At 43.6% G+C, this 17,981-nt stretch overlaps 1 protein-coding gene across 3 annotated transcripts in view; it reads right to left on the reverse strand.

Annotated features, from left to right (window-relative positions):
* The window catches only part of LOC144932363 (adenylyl cyclase-associated protein 1-like), a 38,213-nt gene that overhangs the window by 14,326 nt on the left and 5,906 nt on the right, over window positions 1-17,981 (reverse strand). For all 3 annotated transcript variants that reach the window (XM_078856331.1, XM_078856329.1, XM_078856330.1), the window contains exons 4-6: window positions 8,803-8,880; window positions 1,492-1,635; window positions 1,011-1,096 (exon numbers count right to left, since the gene is read on the reverse strand). In XM_078856331.1, the coding sequence (XP_078712457.1) occupies window positions 1,011-1,096; window positions 1,492-1,635; window positions 8,803-8,880 (308 nt within the window). The remainder of the gene's footprint in view (window positions 1-1,010; window positions 1,097-1,491; window positions 1,636-8,802; window positions 8,881-17,981) is intronic.

Raw genomic sequence — 17,981 nt, forward strand, 5'->3', positions numbered from 1 at the left:
AATTCTTAAACGTGTAAACTGTAGCTTAATCAACATCTGGAAACATCAGTTTTCAAATGTTCTTTTTGTAGTCATCATGTGACAGGTATCAGTCTCAATCTATCAATCTAGATCTCAAATCTAGAATTAAGTCTCAATATATCAATCTCTCAGCGTGCAATGGCTGACAACGTTTCCCATTCAAAGGTAAGCAAGCTGAAGTGCAGGGTGCATATTGGCATCTCAGAACAATGTGTTTTAGGTGAAGCCATGAGGGGCTTGGGAGTGAAATTGGAGCAGACTGATTGCATTGATCGAGCAGCAGTTGTCCCACTGGAGGGCGCTCCAGACAAGAAGACAGCAGAGCTCAACTCCACGGTCCCAATTTGAAATAGAAGACCTACAAGCACTCTTTTGGAATCTACAGAACAATCATTGCCACCTCCTGAGAAAGAAATATGATAGGACCCTCCTGGAAGAAAGTCATGGGTAAATAAACGTACAAATAAGAATAACTTCAACGACTGAACTTTCAAATGAATTAACAAATGCCAATACCATGTTATGAAATGAAGTGCTCGTGAAGACAATATTCCAAATTATCATCCTTAGTGATTCTAACAGGAGATTATAAATTAGATATGCACATTTCTAAAATATATACAAATGTATTATTTTACTTTGCCAAACAGTAAATTTCTCATCTTGATGTTATGCTTGTATTGTCGATTTACTTCTGTGTCGATATTACAAACCACATTTGCATTCGTTTACATGGCAGGCCTGCCTTGCAAGACACTGTTGTCTCAATGAGTTCCCACCATCACCATCAACCGTGATTCATCTACTGTAGGATGTCGACTTCCACAAGGCCCTTCCCAGCTCTGAGCCCCACCATGAGGTCATATATAAAGTTGGTGCACGTACGCAGGCAACAGAAGATGCTCATGTGAGCTCTCAACCCTCATTTACAGTGACCGCAGCAGCTGTGCCGCCGTTCGAGGCGACGCGAGTGTGACGCCGCTACTCACGAGTCGCGATACTCCTTCAGGACGCGGTTTGTGTAAAACATCGCCGCATCATTCATCTCCTTTACGTAAGACGATGGCGTGGGGGCCTGCGGTCAGGACGTGGAGAAAAGTGGACAAAACAAAAGATAAATAACGCAGTCTGTGGTCGAAAGTGAACATAACGTAAACATGGTGTTGTCTAAGCTGCACCTATGAGGCACACGGTGTTTATGAAACGTAAGCAAGGAACTCGACCAAGCGCCCCATCTGCTGATGAAAGCGGACGTCAAACACGTGGGACGTTATTCGCAAGAGTTGAACGCTCGTATAGTAACTCAGCCCAAATATAACATTTAAAAATGACCCACAATAATAAAAAACTACAATTAAAATCCCATCCATTGTTATCCTATTTAATCCCAATGTGGCCTGTTGGAAGAAACGACACCGATTGTATAACAAACGACATTCATTTTAGGTGCTGCCAGGCCATCCCGCTCACCATGGTGACCCAGCCGAGTGCAGGAATGCTCTCGCTGACCGCCGACAGGTGGTTGAAGAGCACGCTGCCGCGGTTCCTCTCCCGCAGTCCCTGCACCTCCTGCACCTTCTCCGAGATGGGCTTCAAGAGCTGCATCAGGGCCATCTTGAGACAGCGAGGGTGACACAAATGTATTCGTTAATGACGGCGCAATCGCATGCAACGACGGTAATTCGTTGAGGAAAATAATGACGCCATCCCCCGAGTTGAATGCACATCACCTCTTCCCCCGCTCCCCAGTCGTGCGCGTGTCATATACACACAACATGACGTGTTCATTGCTTGCGGTGTCAGCGGCATGGCTCAGCTTCTGCAGTGGAAAAACAACCCGGCTGTGCGGTAGAAAAGGAGGGCTGTGTGTGTTTTTGAGCCGCATTGTGGCGCAGCTCTTGACGCAGAAAATGAATCCAACACGTTCACCATCCCACAGCCCGGGGAACCCCTCAGAGGCTTTGGCGCTGCAGGTTAAGAGGTGCTGATTAGTCTTTTTTATATGTAGGCAGAGAGTGCTCTTGCATTCTGCAGAAAAACGTTAACATAATAGTATATTCTTGAACAAAAATAGTCTTGAAAAAAATCTAACATCATAGATGTGAGTGCAGAAATTCGTTGTAATTACATTTTTTTATGGACATGCCTAGACTTGCCCAAGGAGGCCACGCATGGCCATGAAGGCAAACGCAAGAGGGACAGGTCACCACAATTAGCTTTCAGACTTGGGGAGGGCCTGGCAGACAAAGAGAGTTGATTCTCTGTACCACGGCTGGCTCAGGAAGGTTATAACAGCTGCCAATCCTGACATCTTGGATTTGAATATGGGTTCAGCCCCGTGTGATTAAACTAGGTTTTCGTTTCTAAGGTGTAGCAAGTTGACCGTCTCAGCTCGGCCATCAATGACTGCACAATGGTGGCTCAAGTTGGCAAACTCCAGCTCTGAGTGCACGTGGCAATCAGACATTGAAGTCTGATTGCCACGTGATGAACACTTTGCAGGGCGTGCATGGAAATGGGCACCATCTCGTGTGGATAAGAGGCTACAGAAAATCACTTTTAGTGGTTCTGAGGTCATCTTCCCGAGGCGGTTTCCTGATAGCAAGTGACGTTGCTTTGCTCACAGCGAGAGCTTGAAATGGGCAATTCTTTCTCTCTTGACACGACGCTGATAAGACAAAACGCTGTATCTTACAACAGTGCACATGCCCGTGTTTCAAGAGACGCACACACACACAGATCTTCGGGTGCATTTCATTTTGATATTTTCGTAACCTAAGCGTATTTAAAGATTGTCACGGACAACTGTTGGAAAGGTTTAAAGCACTCGGGGTTAATCTCCTGTATTTTTGTCACAGGTTGATAGAAAAGCAATGGAACGTGCCGTGCCGATATGAACGGCACTTCTGGCTGTTGCACTATCAGGAGAGATAACGGGATCACTTTGGTGCCATTAGTACTGTCACATCACACTCCCCAGAGGCAAACGGCTGATTATCTACATTTATATCCCCTTATAAGGCGAATCCTATCTCCCTTTTACGAATAAGGACACAACCCCGTATGATAAATGTCCACAAAAGGATGGCGGTTGCCAAAATATAAATAGAATCATCATATGCTCTATCTCGGAATGTTTAGGTATTACGCATTATATTTAAAGTTGTATGTATGCTGAACTTCTTTCACACCATACATTGCCATCCGTGCTTATTGGAGTCGTGAGATTGCATTCACACAAAAGCACTCGCATTGACCAATACACAGCCACCGTAGCGGTCATCGGCGGAGCTATCCGACCAGGCCACATTTGCACCCTCCTGGGGCAACTTTGTTGAGGGAGGTCATTTCTAGGGACATGTCTGCATCGACATTATAATCGTTGCCTTGACACAAAGGGTCACCTTTACACGCTCCCCGTCCACGGCAGTTGTCACGGAACACCTCCACACGCCCATGCCCTTTGTTTTAACACCGAATGCAAACGCGTGAATGTAAACCTGCTCTTTCGATTCAAAGCTCTAAGAGTATACAATACATACATAACAGGGGCCTTCAGACTGCCTGGAAGTCAAGAAAGCACCACCTGTCCCCGAGCAGTGCAGGCGAACGTCTATAGTCCAGCCCTGTGGAGGCAGCAGCAAGGGTTCGTGTATCACACAGTTGTTCTGACACTCCCTTCCCGTGGGCGTCGAGGTGCCATACTCTGACCTGCTATGCGAGAGTGGTCCAGCCAATGTGGACTCATCTCCATCTGTTTCCGTCTGTATGGGATAGAGTGTTGCCCCCTCGCACGCGTGGGTTTTATCCACGTGCTCCTGTGTCCTCCCACATGTATAGACACTCACGAATTGTCCGAAAACATCGTGATAAATAGAGGATCGTTAAGCTTGGGCAATTATTGGCATCGGCTCACCACCTCCTGGCTGCCTTACCGCTCTCTCTACAAGAGCGAGGAGCGATTATTATTATTGTAACAATGCACGGGTAATGAAAGTTTGTTTTGTTTGATTTTAAGCCAAGAAATGCTTTCAAGACTCAATGAGCTATATTTACAAGTGCTGGTGAATTAAAATAGAAACAATGACAACAGAAAGCATAAAACTCACATCACTAAATAGTTAACTGAACAAAACCAAACACATTACATTTCATCGTGCTTGGCACTCCAGGTGTCATTTTTAACTACAGCTATTATCCTTTAATTAAATCGAACAGGCATGTAGCTCACCCATGCACATCACAAGCCACCGTAGGTGGATATGCAGACAACACGCGTGAAACCAAGACCAAAACACACACAGCAGTGCTTAAAAAGCTTCTATTCACCTCAGCAGTCTTATCCTTTACAGCAACCCTCCCTTGCTTTTGAAGTTCTGAAATCTATCCCCAATGTTAAAATCACTTGAACTAAATACTTTGCCTCTGCAAAACCAGCTGAGCAAAAATAAACAACGGTGGCAAGGCCAGTCTCAAAGCAAAGAAAAGGGAGCCAAGTATTAAATCAGTCTATTTCCACCTATGCTTGAGCCCGAACTACATCATATATTGCACAGATAATGAGTCCCCGCAGCATAAGAGGTGGCACAGATATTTTTCAGGCTCCCACCACAGAGATAATGGAATCACTTCAGTGCCATTAGGACTGTCACATCACACTCCCCCAAGTAGGCAGCATGGAGAGGGGCAGGTTACACAGATGGGCACTGGAGTGCCACCAGCCACCGAGGGAAAGAGCCAAAGCCACACAGCGGGCTCCTCCAAGAGCAGACATTGAAAGATGGGTGCAGAATGAGTAACCACGACGTGACCTGGCAAAAGCATCAGGTGTGCGGGTGTCGATGGTGCCAACGATTGAACGCCGCCCATCAAGTCGCAATGTGAAGTGCACTGCGAGAGATAAAGTGCACTCATTGAGTTTACATTCATACACTGTGTGGGTCGTTTTCTGGACATATAACAATTCACCGTCCCCTCCCAACATGTGACAATTGAATGCTATAATTGATGTTTTTTAAATACATGTAATGTCTCATGTGTATTATGTGCTTTGTACATTCCATCATGCTGTCTCATTAATTCTATTTGGCCTCATGTAACATTTCCATGCAATGTGAACACACTGCACACGATAAATTCTTGCGTATACAATTCTGCCCAAGTATCATGACCATAAGAATCTATTTTCATCAATGACTTGTTACATGGATTGGTGCTGAGCATGGGAGAATAGGAGATGGGATGCATCCAACAATTGGCTTGGCTCTTGCTCAAAAGCTCTTACATCACAGGGGCTGCTGCATTTTAAACGAACATGTATTCAAAGCTATTCACATTTTTTGTAAATCTTATAATTTAGCACGGAGGTTATTCACGGCCTATCGTAATCCGAGTGTGGTGTACTGCGTTAGACTGCATGTTGAGCATTTATCCTCTCAAGCCTTTGCCACGCACTCCTGTGGGCATTTTCAGACACGTGGCCTGACCTGTGCATATCTGAAGATGTCCACAGACGTGGATGGCCAAAGCTTGAGAAAAGAAATTCTTAATACGTGGCCTAGCCCAACAGTGCACTCACTCATGGATCTCTAAACTTCACGTGGAATGTTGTATATTAATTATTTTATAACATTGATTAGTAATATATTTTATATATTTATTATTTTGGTATTTCCAATTTGAATCTACTGATTCGTCAGGATACGTCCTGTCGAGCATCTATGTGGAAGCTGGAAAAAGAGGCGAGAGTCCAGAGATAATTTAGAAAAAAAAATTTGGCCAAAAAAATCGAAAAGGCCTCTTGAGGTGAAAAACCAAAACCTTGCACTTCGTAACTGATGAAGTGTAAAAGCAAAAAGTGCAATCCATCATTTGAATTGACTTAAAGAAATACTTCATAAGCGTAAGAACATCATCCATTTGGAAAAATGGAGCGACTATTTTGAGAGCGCTACTGTCAATTGCCTAGAATAATATTGCCAGCTCGACTTTGACATGGCATCCTAACAATTCTGGCTTCTCTCCGGTCTAAGCTCCAGTAAAAACATCGTCGGCAGCTATTGGTGCTCACAAAGCGGTGCTAACTCTCACGCGGGCCACTGCCCCGCAGCCCGGGCCGTTCCACGACTCTCGTCCCAGAGAAACAGTTTTCTCTACGGGGCCAGCAATGATCTCAGCGTGTTGGCACAGCCCATTGTCTCCCTGTTACACTCGCCGGTTGGCATTTAAATATCCTCTGGCCCAACAAGCACTTTTTCTTGCAGAAAAAAAGATTAAACCTTTCCGGACTAAAAAAAGAAAGGGAGGGGGGGGGACGGTGGGGGGTATTGTGGTGCCAGAGGAGTTGGCGTTGGGTGCGCGAGACAAAGTCGTCGCCGCTCGCGGGCACGCCGAATTTCGCCTGCGTCCGAGCGTGCGGGCACGCGCAGGTGAACTCGTTTAGCCCCGCCGAGGAGTGTGCACAGGCGACGCAGGGCCCCGTTCTGCTTTTCAATACGCAACGAGAGAATACCTGACTGTTGCATATTGTTTTACTGCAGGCGAGCGATAGGTCTAAATTAATTAATGAAATCTTGTGGTACAATGAAGCGACCCGTGGCTTATTTGTGCAGGCCCGGATGGTTCGTCCAGCTGCGCTCAGCCGTGGCCTTTTCTCCTCTTGAGCAAACACGTCCTTCCTGCCGTTGCATCAACAGTTGACACAATAGACCGATGGGCTCAAGTGATTAAGAAAAAAAATGTTTAGAAAAGGTAACAACCCTCACGCTGGACTTTACCGTATTTCTATTTGGGGTATAGAGCTCGATAACCTATACATTGCTGCCATGCATCATCTCTTTATATGTATCGCTTTAGATGTATCGCTTTCAGGTTCAAGGCCATGGTGCATTGTACATGTGGCTAAAATCAGTGTAGTTTGATGAGGAAATTATACACAATCCGGTACCGATACTGACCTGAACAGTATTCTTAATGTTCACATACTGTGTGGTATATAGTACCCCTGTCAGCGCAGGGTCGTGACCAACATGAGTTCGTCGAAATGGCCTTGAGCAAACAACATCAGGCACACCCATTTTTTTGTTATGCACACGCGTTTGTAACTGTGCATTCAGTTCCATGGTGTGTAGGTGTGAATCCATCTTCAAGGGACCTTTCATCAATTAAACCTCCACAATCGTGTTGGTGAGAAGGGGACTACACATGTCCAAGACTTAACAGAAAATATATCTTTAAAAAATGATGGATGTGCTCAAAAAATGTGCCGTGTTTGCCAAGCTGTGGCATCCAAAGAGTATGGCAGCATTAATTACCTGCTCAATCCATCAGAAAGCAAGTTGGCCTTGACTCCAACAAAACACAAAGGGGAACGTTTTCTTGGTGGTTGCAAGGAGGTTCAATTGAAAGGGAAAGTGGGACACGGTGGATGGACAGGTAAACAACGCTCGGCTCAATTGCGTTTGTCGTTTGCTGGCATTGTGCAGGCCGGATTCAGCAGCGCCGCCGACATTGCGATGCATTCCGTGGCACAGTCATGGAAAGGTGGCGTGCTACAGAGGGACAGCTTGAAAAGACCAATTAACCCTTTGAAGGGCACAAGTGGCTTAATGCCAGAGTGGCTGTAATGGTAAGCTGACAAAGCAAATTTAAGACATTCCTTTCCCATGCTAAAGAAGAGTATCATTTAATCGAGTCCACTGTCATAAGCATCAGCTGCCCATTGGTTAAAAAGAATTATAGTACCTGTGAGCAAAGGGAATGTAACTTCTCATTTCTGAATTCATGCATTTAAAAAAAATATTAAATATATATAAATTGTACGGCCAGGTTGCAAACCATTTTCATACAAGAACCTCCTTCGAAAGCTTTTGTTGTATACATGGATCATTTTTAGACCGTATTTTGTAAAATTATACTTTCATAATAAATTAAATTCTGAAACTGGATAAGTATACTTTTTTCACAATGACCTGTTAATCTAAAAAACACCCACAAAAACACACTCCATCCCAAGTGACTCCCCCCTTCTTACACGGTGCATACACTTGTACAATACTCACCCAATGCAGTTAATAACCTCATTTTTTTTTAAATGTATAGATGTAAGCATTAATATAATACAACTCGTATATTTATTTCTAGAAATATAACATGAATCAGCCATTCTTATATTATGCATGCACTTGCACAATATTTACCCGTAGCAGTGAATCCTACCGAGCGGTATTAAATAACATGAGGCCATTCCATGTAGCAGGTGTGCAGGCTTCTTCACTTGTGCTCATCTTACCATGTAACATCACAAGTCATGTTTCAAAAGGATTCACTTACCTGTGCTAACAAAGGAGACTCAGTGCAGATCGTGTTCTTGGGAATTCGAATCTTTCCCAATCAGCTATATGCCCCTGCATCTGCAAGCTGTTTACAGCTTTGGGCTGTACAAGACAAACTGCACTTACGTTTCAGAAGCCTTGCTGACCAAGGTCTCGATAGTTCACTACAAGGCTAAGTATTTCGAGTAAAATAAGACAAAGACTTATAATTAACTGGACTTACATTGGCTTTACACACACGCAGATGACAAGCAAAGCTATCGATAAGGCTAACCGACATGCATTTGTGCTACATCATTCAGTGTTTTATGGAATCAACCAATATTAACATCTAAATAATTGTGCCCGGTAATTGCGGTAAAACATCAACACAGAGCACATGCGTAAAGCGTCGAATAACCTAGGGTAGAGGAAGAAGCAGCTGACTGCCTTCGGGAACGACTCTCACCTCGGAAGGCTGCTGTGACCTGGCAGCGGTCACCAAAAACGATCTTTGCGCATGAAGAGCTGTTTTTACCATCTCGGCCTGAAGACAAGAAACATGAAGAGAAACGAGATTATTTATATCTTACACTTCAAAAGTCAAGGATACGTGTCTACGTGCTGCAATGAGCATTGGAGAGCCTTAAGCCAGCAGTGGAAATACCACATTCCCATGACAGACCCAGTCAGTTCACAGGAAAACCAGTGCAGACTTCCCACGGCGATACTAATTTTATCAACCCGAAAGGGATGATGAGCTCAGGCAACCTTTGAACCGGCATTTGAACTTTCAACCTTCTCGTTTGTGTACAGAGGCAGTAAAGGTGATAGCGGACGGCCATGAGGAAGTGTTCGACACCGACCGACGCCGCACTGTGTAAGATTATCTGTGCGTGTACCACACGGAGCGGCTTCATCCGCGAGTGGCATTGAAGGCAAACATCGCATTCATTCATTTAAAAAAAAAAACTTCAACTTTGCTCTCGTGAGGACATTAAATGAACCAGGTACCACACAGTCATTTAACTTTCACACATTTGCAGTTTCACCCATTAAACACCACTCCAAACACTGCCGTCTGTGGGCACGGCTGTTTAAGTGCAATCAGGTGCATGAGCTTTGCACCAGGCACAGGTTTCTGTTGGTTTTTTCGTGTACAATAAGCCTGTTGCAGGCTATTGACTTGCAAAGCAAATAGCTATCAATGTCAAGAAAGTCTTTAGAATTCTACAATAGGTCAGAGGTCACTTTTAACCAAATGCCACCTCCTCCAAAAGTGAACTATGAACTATAAATAGGCTTGCCTAGGCTTGAGCGTTACAAAGTAACAACTCAACAACTGAACGCCAGTCACACATTTAGTGGGGGAAGCCGTGAAGGTAATCTCAGCCAATGGAAGGAGACACATTCAGGGTGTTTCTGAACTGGGTTACAGCGTGTTTCACTTTACACTGGAATAAACTTACAAACAATTTAACTGTGTGCTTTCATACAAAACAAACGCACCTGTATCGTTTTAAAAGCGATCCTTGGCATTGCTTAGGTCTCCCTGGTGATCACTTCGCTCAGCGACCCACTATGACTAACTTTAAGTTCACTACTATGAGTAATCTTAAGTCCGCAAGACTTGGGCTATTACGCCACATTTTGACATGAAATAAGTCCTTCTCATTCTTGTTCATGCGGTTAATTTCTCAACCTCACTGGAATATAATGTTTTGTTTTTGCCGAGTTCTGTGCGTTCTATTGTTTGTTTGGCACTTTCGTTATCGATCTTTCTCTTCAACACGCCTTTTTGTCGTGTCAAGTAACGTTTTCACCATTTGCTTTTTAATTCCATTACCACTTTAACTGCACTGTTCAGAATTTCTGCTTCGAATCAATCTAAATCTGCTAAACTCATGAAGTAGCCTTTCGATATTAACCGCCGTGTCGTCTCTAACTTACTTTGTTATCTCTTTGGCACTGCTGAAGCGTAACTTGCATCGCATCAGCCTGTGATCACTTCCTGCGTTGAAATTGCTGAGTACAGAGACATCTCTGACGACCCGGCATTTATCCGTGGGACTAAAGTCAATCTCGTGTATACTGTGCACTGTTCGTTTCCTTCTCATGTACGTCTTGTCAGTAACGTCTGTCATTTGTACCGTCTGCCTCATTTAGTCTTTCTCGTTTGTAGCATCCGTTTCTTATGTTTTGTCGATCCCATTTGCATTGTGTGTCTTGTCTGTACTGTCTAGCTCACATGTACTGCCCACCTTCTTTGTATCACCTATCTCATTCACTCCGCGAGCCTAAAGATCCACGACAAAAGAACATAACTCGTAAAGAGTCGAGGCGAACATGCAGCAATCGGTGTGTGTATCAAGAATGTCAACTGCTTAGGCTGGGGTCACGATTCAAAGTGAAAGTGTGGATGCTGAGCACTTCTCTGCTTGTGCTGTAGTTGCTTCATGGTTATTATTCTGCTCGTGAGAGGGGGACGGGGGGGGAGCAGCCTGTGTATGGATGAAGAAAACAATGCTCTTGCTGTCGTGACACATCAATCAGCATCGCAGGACGCGTCTGCATTAGCATCACTACTTGATCCACTTGTTTGTTGCATGAGAATGAAACTGCAGTCTGAATTCATGAGCTCTCGTTCCGTATATATGAAAAACTTATTTTGCACCGTACGTAGCCAACCGTGCTCATCGTCGATGCCACTGATCAGGTGGTCATGATTCATATTCTTTGGGTCTTTCGGTAAAGTCATGTAGATAGAATAAAACAATAAAAATGAAAATAAAGTGAATACAAATGTTTTTATTCTCTTTATTTTCATTTTTATTTTATTGTTCTATCTATGTGACTTTACCGAAAGACCCAAAGGATATGAATTCCTGCAGTCACGAAAGCTTTAAGTCAAGAGGTGGTCAAGAGTTTAATCCTGACCCTGACGCTTGCATATTTGCTGTTTGCACGCCTGTTTCCCCGTGGTCGCGTGGATTTGTCTCCGAGTCATCTGGTGTTTTCCCCTCCACATTTATAATCAACGTGCGCTTCGATTATTTGGCTGCTATAAATGTCCACATGATACGCCACTTCGTTGAGCTATTACTTGTAGCTCAGTGGGCCTCGTGTTAGGTTCATAGGGTCGGGCGAGCGTTGATTCAAGGCCCGGCCCTGACCCCGTGGCTCTGTGAATCTCAGCGGTGGCTGATCTTTTCTTTTCGCTGCTGCTGCTCCCGACAAGTGCGTCACGAGGCCAACTCCTCTCCATGCTGCGTGGGCGTCGCCTTACATAGCCATGCTCGGCGCACGCCATCCCTGGGCAAGATCAGCCGGTCCACCGACGTTTTCTCTTCACTCTCTCCCACGAGAGCAGCTACGACGAGGCGTTTTGTCTTCGTTTTCAATTAACAACGGTAATTACAGTGATGCTGCTAATAAGAGACGTTCCCTGTTACATCTAACAGAAATCTAAGCGCTCACGCTTAGCAGTGACGAGGCTGCAGTGAGGGCTCGTGGCTGCATAGTTGCCTGAGAGGCGTTATTGCACCAACACTCCACATCTCTCACCGATCTTGTTTTTACTCCTAATGAGCTGAACGCGAATGTTCTATGTAAAGCAATTCTCACATGGGTCACATTAACCAACTCATTCACCATACCTACAGCTAAACTCTCCATTTTTAATTAAGGCAATCAAGGTACTGTGACTACCTTGTAATGCATCCTACCTTGATCAGATTATGTTTATTGTCACTATGCAGAGAACCAACTGGGAATATTTATGTCTTTGTGATAATGTAACAGGCAAAATAGTGATCACATTTCAGAATCCAGTTTGATTGTTCTGCTAGTTTAAGGCATTTGATCACTCGCAAATATATAAAAACAACAACTTTATTCAGTGTCTCCATCTTTCAGTGATCCTGCAATCAATCTATGGGCATCCTCCAGGAATGTCCCTCCAAGTCATGTGGATAGAATTAAGCAACCCGCCAAAAAGCATAATTAGCAGAGATGTCACGATTCCTTACCCCACCACCGCCACTTGATGAATAGTCAGGATTCAGGGTAATTTACAATTGATGCATCGATTATTTTGTCTCGTTCACTTCATTCAGCCATTAAAAGTGCCAGTTCCATTTAATGTACCTATAACTTACATGAATTGGAAATAAATCAATTCATAGACACACATTTGATGCATGTATCGCGATTGAAAAAATATGCATTTTTTTAAATCGAGGAATCAATGTAACGTTACATAGTTATTACCCAAAAAAAACTGATAAAGTAAATTGGTAAAGTGGAAAAATTATGTTTATATGATGTAATGTTTGGCACCACCGCATCAGTGGAACCCATGCCCAACCGCTGCTACACGTTCAGTGAGTTACCGTGGAGGATCAGCTGATTGTATCCAGGTATCAGAACACACATTTTCCATGCATATGATCGCGCACAAAACACTTGCTGACCCAGCAGTGCGCGGATTAATTTACAAAGCAAGTTGTTAGTCAGCAGCAGGGATACATCGCGGGAGGGGGTCGAGTCACAACGATGATTCAATGGGGCATAAACAATAGATGTAACTTTTGTTATTCAAGCAGTAATCTTGTAATGACCTAAATAAACCTCAAAATAAATCAAACAAATGCACATGAACGATTTGCACTGACCTCACTGGTAACTATGGATGTGTGGACTAGTTACATGGGAAATGGAAAGTTTTCGCATGAACATTAACCATCAATATCGCACTGCATTTTTTACAATTGCATTACAATCGTGAATATTGCATCAAATTTAACTTTCAACGTGCCGTAGGAGGCTCGTCTAAAATTCCCCAAAAAAACACAATTGTGTCCTCCAAACATAAATACTTTACTGTGACCAAATAATAGATGCGGTTGTGGAAAGTCAATGAAACGTCCGCTGGTTGGCTGTGTGTGGGTTTTAATGTCCTTAAGCACTTCGCAAGTTTTTTCCCAAAATGCTTGTACATTTACGATAATGAAAAACATGACAAAAACACAACATCGAGATAAGGTACCCCGTGTCCCCTTGGCAACTGCTCACGTCACGGCTAAATATGGCTTTGGAGCAGCACTCGGGAGGAGCACCCATACATGGCTAAGGCAGTCACCACCACTGACGGGTGGCAATATCTCTCTCTCTGATCGGGGCCCGAATACTTTACAGGCGCCAAGGAAAGAGGAGGGGTGCACTGCACTAAGGAGGAATGGGTTTAAGGAAAGAGGGAGACTGGAGGCAACGTGTTGGAATACTCCAGGAATATTTACCGAAAGCCCTTCCAGACACCAGCTGTTCACAAAGTAACCGCTGTTGGCCTTGTGACAAATCCAGTGGAACATTCGTGCCGAGGGTCTCCACCAGTATTATGTCTCATTATTAATTAAAATGCAACAGCTTGATTTGGAGCTTGGGACATTTTAACCAAGTAACTTTAAATATCCCTGCAGTGTCACAAAAATATATATAATCAACGTACCCATGATATAAGGAACGTTTAAATATACCAAACTATTTTCTTACGAAAAATTGTGCCAAGGTCTACCAAGGCTCTTAAAACTTGCATGCATAACGGCTTGGGTTCTACTAAAATCAACGTAATTTCCTGCTCAAACAAGCATCGAGGCATTGGTGCTCATCTCCGTATAGCCGGGAGCCAGGTGGAAAAATTCCACATTCCTATGGCAGGGGCGAGAAGAAAAAGGACAACCACAGTTGACTTCCCCAGAAAGTTGTACCTGTATATTGACCCCAAAGGGATGATGGGATGAGTCAACTCCCAACCAGGATTTGAACTCATGAACCTTCTGATTGCGAGCCGCTCGCTCTCCCACTGAGCCACCTGGGCCAAAAAGATGGACCCAATTTCAAAGCAGTATATTTCACGACGGCAACATGTTACAATTACACAAAAAGTTACAAACGGTTTAATGAGTTATCAAATTTTATTAACCATTTTAAAAATGCTATATGTGCCCTCCACCTGCTGTACGGACAACATCGAGACAATAGTTGAATTCGTCCTAAACGCCTCTCTTCTCACGTTTTCCTCTGAGGTGCGTGGTCGCCCCGTGCTCTTCCCCTTACATCAACAGCCCGTTTCCTCAATTTATCGGTACCAACGACGAATGCTCTTTGACATTGGCAGATCAATGCCAAAACGCCGTTAAAACGCACGCTGCACCGTAATTACTAATTCATTCTTGCTGAACTGCAGAACGCAAAACGCCCCTTGTGTTGTGGGGTCACACGTCTTGCGAATGACTGAGGCTAGGGGCTGTTTGTGCGCCGGGAGAGGCATCGAGCGGTAATCATTTGAAACTCTATGCCCCGCCCCCTCTCTATGCCCCGCCCTCTCTATGCCACGCCCTCTCTATGCCCCGCCCTCTCTATGCCCCGCCTTTTCAAGTGGTAAAAGTTTCATTCATGGGCGGTTCGTGGTTGCAGAGATATAGCGATTTCAAATTGGGCCCATCTTTTTGAAACACCCTGTATATCTAATATTGTGATTTCTATATATATCTGTAAATATATGTCTGTAATTCACGAACCTGGGATGCAGGGTTGGTGGATCAAAGATGGAGCTTCAGTGCATGCGAGACTGCTAAATCGAGTGCTAATGATGTGCATGTACAAGCCAGTACAAGTAGGTTTCTGATCTAACTACACAGTTCAGGTGTTAATCCCACACATGTGGGCTTTCTTTGGAGACTTCAAAATCCATTCAATGCAAAATTACACAAATAAAATAAAATTGCCAAACATCAAAAAGCTTTGACACTTTCCACTTTGTGGTGTAAACAATAAAAATGGATCAAAATGTTTTCTTCACACATATGTGGCTTCCCATGAGTACAATGTGTAGCACCTGTGATCACACACTCGGTACACATACGTACTAAGCTGAAGCTTCGACGACTGCAGTATGTGTAGATCTCACACGTGTCAGCACTATACATTTCGGGCATCCAATTTCAGAAATGCACAATGAACATCATCTCTCCTCCATGATCCAAACAGCTTAACCCTCTAAACAAACACCTGGATAATAGATGAATAAAAACTGTTGCCATCTACTAAAGAGCCGTCTTTCATTAAAAACCAAAAGTTTAACCGTAACACGTTCATTACAATTGATAATTGCCACATTGTCTTAGCTAAAACAACATACAAACACCATTTAGAGCATGACACGATTGCTGTATTCCACGCATTAATATCTACGAAAGCTTCAATTAAACACACAGAATCACAACAATACACATCGTGAACATCGTTCTCTCACAATGACACATCAAACGTGCGAAAGAAAAACATGAGCTGCCTTTGAAAAGTGCCGTTTTAAACACTCGGGCATTCACGGGGCACCTGCTGAAGCTTAAGCCTCTCTTGCCAGGGCTGCATTTCACTTTTAACCAATCTCTTGCCATATAAACTTTCACCAACCCTCAAGCTTTCCAATAACCTCAAGAAAGGAGTCATTTGTACATTTAAAGCACTGCTGTTGAAGTAGTTGTGAACAGGTGCAGACGGCGCTATACACCACATTCTTTTTCTCCCTCTAGATGTTATTTTGGCCATGCCCGTGCCACACGCGCATTTTTTGCTAAATCCTGGACAGTCAGACAACCAGTGAGAACTCCTGGCAGCAGTTATAAATGTAGCATTTTGTAACCAATTCCATCACTGTGCATTGTGCATTTGTGCGCGTGTGTGCAAGCGAATGAATGCTCGCTTCTATGCCTATTTTACAGTTTGGTAAATGTGTTTGTGACATGCGGCGCATTGTTTGTGGCATACGGAATATTGGAGTGGAATGTACTCTTCACGCTAAATGTTGCAAAACAATAGTGGGTTCCAGGGTGTTCCTCATATAGTTCCATAAAACCAAGCATTTATGTTTCTTATTCTTGGTCCTTTCGGTAAATTCACATAGAAAGGAAATAGTAAAGTAATAATAAAGTAATAAAAAAAAATTATGTTTTATTTTGACTTTTATTATTTCCCATCTGAAAGAACCAAGAATATGAATCCCTGCAGTCACGAAAGCTTTAAATCGGAAAAATTATGTTTCTCATTATTTATACAACACCGATTATTATAGAAAAAGATTACAATTTCTAAACTGATATAATAACTTTGAGTGCTTATTTGCCTCCCATATTTACACGTTGGTTGATTGGCGCACTGTTGAGTTGTGGGCAATGCAGACCGAATCAACGAGCCAGGGTCCCCCATCCCGCCGGGACACACGCGGCGCCTGAGCTGAGACAGAGTTCTGTCGATCTCACATCGGCCTCATCATCCACCTTTGGACCCACAGACAGGACATTGACCAGAGACAAACATCTTCGACCGCAACAGATTGCAGGAATTTGACAATGAGCCCATCAAAAATGCTGTTATCTTTACACAGTGAGAGGTCGCTCATTCTCCTCTGCTGCCCCCAATGACCTGAATTCCTATCCCCCTGCTGTCCACGCTGCTCACTCCCTGCCCCCGTTCAAGTCCAGGCTTAATGACTTCCTTTTTTCCTCTGCCTATGATTGACCGCCGCTCTCTGTGAAAATGTATGTCCACTGTTTCTGTGTAACATCTTGAGATATGATTTAATATAGACACTTATATAAAGCCAACATGTTTTCCAAAATGAGTGCACATGTAGTATTATACGCAGTTCTACATGCACCATGGTTATAAATAAGTTAAAGCAACAATCCTTGGAGTTTGAACCAGCCCTGCCTCTTCTGAGCCCAACATACCACTTGCATACATGTTTGTTCACAGAGTTGAGTATGAGAATTAAAACTGCTACAAGTGCCCTACACAGTGCCCTACACAGTATATAGCTAGGATGAACACGGACTGCAGTGTGACCTTGACACAAAATGCTCTATGGACGAGATGAATCTGACTCTACTTATTAATTTTTATAGTACAAATCTACCCTCCTTTAATCACAAAATTATATTGCTTGACTAAACACTGGTCATGCCCAATTCAAGTTTACTTTTCACATATTTAACACGTAGGCTTTCGCGACCAATATTATTCATAATATAAGTTTTTGGGCCAGATCGCGTTATTCATAAATGTGTCGTAACTCTCCACCACCCGACACGGCCAAACAGTAAAAAATGTGTCACTTTTTTATATTATCCTTGTATGTGAAAACACGTGAATTGGTGTGTTTTAAACTTAATTGTTGTGACTTACAACACAAATTATTATTCGACTATTGTGAGTTCAACAAAAATGTTCTTGGGTACTAACTCGAACACATGGTGCTTGTTCTAATACGGGGGAGGAGGAAAGTAAAAAAACACACCACAAGTAACACTAGCCAATTTGCACACACGGAAAAGCAGTCATTGTAGACACGTCTTAACAACTGTGCAATGATAAACTCCTTTATGCAGGCGGTCAGTCTGTCAGCGGACACCAGCTGACAGGGCCCAGGTTTTAATCTCAAGCGCCGAAACTGGTGGCGAGGTGCAGCTGTCACGCGGCACTCACCCCAGCCGGCCTGCCGCTCCAGGGATTACGGCGCTCGCCATCATAAAGGGTGCCATTATACGGCAAAACCCCAGAACATCTCTGGACATTAAAAGCGTTCTCTCT

The sequence above is a fragment of the Lampetra fluviatilis genome, chromosome 5 (assembly GCF_964198595.1).
Source record: "Lampetra fluviatilis chromosome 5, kcLamFluv1.1, whole genome shotgun sequence".
Taxonomy (NCBI): Eukaryota; Metazoa; Chordata; class Hyperoartia; order Petromyzontiformes; family Petromyzontidae; genus Lampetra; species Lampetra fluviatilis.